The 5,000-nt window shown below is 40.2% G+C and overlaps 1 protein-coding gene across 1 annotated transcript in view; it reads right to left on the reverse strand.

The window, feature by feature from the left end:
- Positions 1-5,000, reverse strand: part of LOC143019114 (glutamate receptor U1-like) — a 17,701-nt gene that overhangs the window by 6,411 nt on the left and 6,290 nt on the right. Inside the window, exons 5-6 of the mRNA XM_076174810.1 lie at positions 4,284-4,525; positions 3,874-4,084 (exon numbers count right to left, since the gene is read on the reverse strand). Coding sequence (XP_076030925.1) covers positions 3,874-4,084; positions 4,284-4,525 — 453 coding nt within the window. The remainder of the gene's footprint in view (positions 1-3,873; positions 4,085-4,283; positions 4,526-5,000) is intronic.

The following is a 5,000-nucleotide window of genomic DNA, read 5'->3' on the forward strand; positions in this document are numbered from 1 at the left end:
ATAAACTTTGCAAGGGAGAGAGAAATTCTTAGGTCAGACCCGAGAGATAAGAAGCTCTAATGTTAAACGCTTTCTCCAGTAATTATTATGGAATGATTTGAATGACATGTGTTTTCATAATCAAATGTAAATTGCCCAGTTCGAATAAGCTTGTGTGAAATGTGCAAACAATGTCCGTAGACTTTTGTCATTTGTCTTTCGATAAAACTGAAAGGCATGAGGCAATCACAGATCACCTATTCTATTTTGTAATGTTTTACCGATTAAGAAAGAATTTATTACATTAATGACTCGAGCTTTGGTAAGCCACTACTGTTTATGGTTTTCTGTTGCCTTCCGTAGCTTCACAGAGTTAGAGAAATAAATTTATGAACTATTTTGCAAAGATAAGATGCTCAACAGATGCTACAAATCCTCTTAATTTTCAATGTCTTCAATTTTGATTGATTGGAAAACACTAACAGTGAAGTGGTTATGTTTTATCTTCCACTCTTTTGCTTTAGAGTGTTTTCATCAACTAAACAGAGATGAAAGTTACAAAACCCAATGAAAGAGTTAATCGATAAAGAATCTATCATTTTGTTATGGAAGGTGCTCGTTAAGTTTAATAGAATGGTCAGGGAGCAGTTAGAAACAAATTGCAAGTCATAAAACGTAAAGTAAGAGTTATCTGGGTGAGAACCTAAAGCCTTCTCAAAACTAGTTTGAACTAAGAAAGATTGATGATGACCAAAAACTTCACCGTGCAAAAAACATATGATAATTTAAGGTTTCCCCCTTTTTGTGTAATGATACCCTCCAAAAACAACAACAGGTGTATAAAGCTATCTATTACTCGTTCGTGGATTATCTGGGACGAGATTCTTTTAGAAGTCCGATTGAAACATTATTGAAACATTAAATATAATAAATGATCGTAATGATGAAGGAAAGGAACGTATTAGCCCATGGTGGCTTATTTATCTGTTTTCTCATCATAGACAATGTCAGTATCACCCGAGTCACCATGATGTGTCCCTACCCGAGCCTCCATCCAATGGTTTCCCGAAGATGATGTGAAGAGTTTCCAACGAACACAGAGAATAAAAGGTTACGTTTGAGGTTGGGAACGGGTTGGGTAGGAATAATGTTGAATTCTTTTCTCATATACTTAGTCATTCAAGATTTAGAATTATATCTGCATTGCCGTGGGCACGTATGACATTCAGACTGGAAACTTGGAACCTTATCCAAAAAATCTGTCAAAGTAAATTTAAAAGTATAGGAAATTACTTCAAACTTAAAAGTAAAAATAAGTGGTGATTCAAGTAAGACTTAGTAACTTGTATGCAGGATGAAAGTGTTACTTTATCATTAACATTTGTATTACTGTAATTATTGCTGTGAATCCACAGAAAAATACATGTTATAATAAAAATGTATCTGTAGTAATTTTGTTATTATTAAAACATCACAAAATCATCATTATATCATACATTGTAAATAATAAGAATTACACGTATCCTTTCATTGCAGGTCTCGTTACTGCAGACTGAGTATATACTCTGCAATTGCTCGTTATGTCACCCTGGCTGTTCAACTTATACATAGATGGGGTGGTGCGAGAGGTAAATGCAAGGGTAGTGGGTCAGGGATTGGAGATGGTTAAAGAAAATGGAGAGAAGTGGGAGGTGAGCCAGCTGTTGTTTGCTGACGACACTGCGCTTTTGGAAGGATCGGAGGAGGGAGTGAGGAAGTTGGTGATAGACTTTGGGAGAGTATGCGATAGAAGAAAGCTAAAGCTAAATGTGGGTAAAAGTAAGGTGATGAGATGTACAAGGGGTGAAAGTGGCAGTAGACTGGAAGTGAGCATTAAGGGAGAGCGACTGGAAGAAGTGAATAGTTTTAGATACTTGGGCGTAAATGTGGCAGGAAAAGGTGGAGTGAAAGTGGAGGTAGAATGTAGATTGAGAGAAGCGAGTGAAGGCCTTGGTGGATTGAAGAGTGTAATGAGGAATAGACATTTGGGAATGAATGCTAAGAGCAGGCTGTATGAAAGAGTGATTGTGCCAACAGCACTGTATGGGGCAGAAACATGGAACATAAGAGAGGAAGAGAGAAGGAGTTTGAATGTGTTTGAGATGAGGTATCTGAGAAGTATAATGGGGGCTACTAGGCTAGATAGAGTGAGAAATGAGGAGGTGAGGAGAAGAATAGAGGTGGTAAGGGAGTTGGGAGATAGGGTTGATGAAAGAGTATTAGGATGGTTTGGACACATGGAAAGAATGAGTGAAGAAAGACTAGTAAAAGAGGTATAGAAGGCAGATGTGGAGGGAGTGAACATGAGGGGACGTCCTAGGATGAGGTGGATGGATGGGGTGAAGGGGGCTTTGGGGAAGAGGGGAATGTCTGTTGAGGAAGGACGGGAGAGGACAGAAGACAGGGGTGAATGGAAAATGGTTGTATATGGATGATGTTGTGATGCATGAGGTGGAATGGACGGGGGGATGGGGGGTGAGGTAGTATGTGTGAGCAAAATTTGACGCAGCCCGAAGGGATTTCCCCCCGTCTTCTCCTTTTATGCATGGGGGGACGGAGAGGGGGGGTCGCCGATTTAATGAAGCGGCCTTGCTGTGGATGTGCTGTGTCTTGCGACACTGCTTCTGACCCAGGGCAGTGGACAAGGTGCTGGGATGACCCGTCATCCAGGAGGTGCTAAGATAAGAGGGAGGGTGGAGGGGTGTGGAGTGTATTCAGGGATGGAATAGGTGGGAATGATTTTATGCCTTCTCCTTTTTGGCTACCTCCCTTGTAAGGGGGGAAAAGCCTTGATATATGTATGTATGTAATTGCTCGTTTTTCATCACCTCATCAATAAAATTGTAATTTCTTCAAAATAAACCTTATTTCACAGTCCAAGAGAAAACCAAACCGGACTACATCGCAAAATTTTGGAACTATTTAGTTTAAGTATACAAATATCTTTCCGTATTCATAAACCAGTATCTATATTTCTCCTTATTTATATTTTTCCTTTCGCCCTTAATTAATGTGATTCTCTCACTCTTCCTCTATCTCTCTTGTCTATACGTCGGCTCTCCTTATGTGAAAGAATGGAGGAAAGACAAGGATGATTTGGAGAGATCCGGGGATCCTATCTGGAAACCGAGTAACAGCTCCTTGGGACAATTGATCCAACGAGAATTTTCTTCAATTTGCGACTCGTAGGACCATCGATCATTGGTAGTTTAGTGTTTAGATTCTATACGTAGGTAGAGTTGCTTCAGCTTTCATAAACAGGGGATTACTTACGAATATTCTATGAATGAGGGCATTTTGAAGTACCTTTGAGCCGTAAATCTGCAGTGATGCTGACCTCTACAGATGTTCCAGCCTCGGAGAATATATATCAAGGATCTTTGATGGAAAAGTTCCGGACTATAGTTATGAAACGTGTTTATAGCAAATATATATATATATATATATATATATATATATATATATATATATATATATATATATATATATATATATATATATACATATCGTGAGTCGAAAACCACCCATTTTCTCATCACCTGTGGCACAGTAGACTCGTATTGTTGATGGATGTGAACCCATCCCCCTAGTCATGTCCTTTTATGGTTACCTCATATATGCAGCTCAGTAAGATCCCCAAGAGGGAAACCTTGCTACCTTCTCACCCCAATAGATTACATACTGGGTTCGTTCTGGGATACATTGTCGCTGCAATGCATTATCATAAGTGAATATTACATTTACATACAGATATATAGTCCCTGAAAAAACAGTGGGGCGTAAGTACATACGGATACATAGACTAGAAAGACGCCTAATCGACCAAGCGACACGAAGAACGCTAAGGTAATGCACCTGAGTAACTTCCGTTTTTGAGTAGATACCCCCACTGCCCGTCGTGGGGCTCGCGAACGGTGTAGGTGAAGTTGAAGGTCTCAGCCATGCCCCGGAGCATGCGCGTGTCCACGCAGTCCTTGAGCAAGACCCGGCCATCCTCGGCCTTGTTGTAACAGCTGAAGGGCGCGTACTCGAGGGTGACCACTTTCATTTCGTAGCCCTCGAAGTTCTTGAAGGCAGAACATGAATAACGATTAAGAAATTGTCAAAAGCAGCTGACTACTTTGCTGAATATTGATCGACTCAAAATATATGGATTTTTATAATATATTTCTTATCTTTAAAGCTAATCATTCGTAGCTAAACAACCGTATATGCAAGCCATATTGGTATATATCACCTCCCAACCGTGGATACTCATAACTCACTTGGAACACATCGGGATAAAGTTCTCGACTCCAGAGGAGCTTTGACGGGATCCACACGTCCACCAGGCGGACGACGGGTCTCCCACTGTCGCAGTGCGGACACGTCGCCGCCAGGTGGTAGACCCGGCGTGGTAGAGCGGCCAAGGATGCCGCATCGCTTGAGAGCTCCTCTTGATCGAGATGTCTGATGACGCTCTCTTCGAATTCCCACCAAGACGTCAGTATAGTGTTGTAGGTGTGGCCTGACCATGAATGATAATAAGCGTTACGGGGGTTTGAAGCTACCAAGAAGACAAATCGGTTATTATTACTGAACAGCGAAATAGTACTTTATATACATACAAACAAAAACATATATATATGTATATATATATATATACTGTATATATATGTATATGTATATGTATATGTATATGTATATATATATATATATATATATATATATATGTGCATGTATATATATATATATATATATTGATGTGTGTGTGTGTGTGTGTGTGTGTGTGTGTGTGTGTGTGTGTGTGTGTGTGTGTGTGTGTGTAAATGCGTGTGTGTGTGTGTGTGTGTGTAAATGCGTGTGTGTGTGTGTGTGTGTGTGTGTGTGTGTGTGTGTGTGTGTGTGTGTGTGTGTGTGTGTGTGTGTGTGTGTGTGTGTGTGTGTGTTTGTGTGTGTGTACATTCGTGTGTTTGTGTGTGTGTACATGCGTGTGTGTGTGC

The sequence above is a fragment of the Oratosquilla oratoria genome, chromosome 36 (assembly GCF_046742065.1).
Source record: "Oratosquilla oratoria isolate Oo_2021 chromosome 36, ASM4674206v1, whole genome shotgun sequence".
Lineage (NCBI taxonomy): Eukaryota > Metazoa > Arthropoda > Malacostraca > Stomatopoda > Squillidae > Oratosquilla > Oratosquilla oratoria.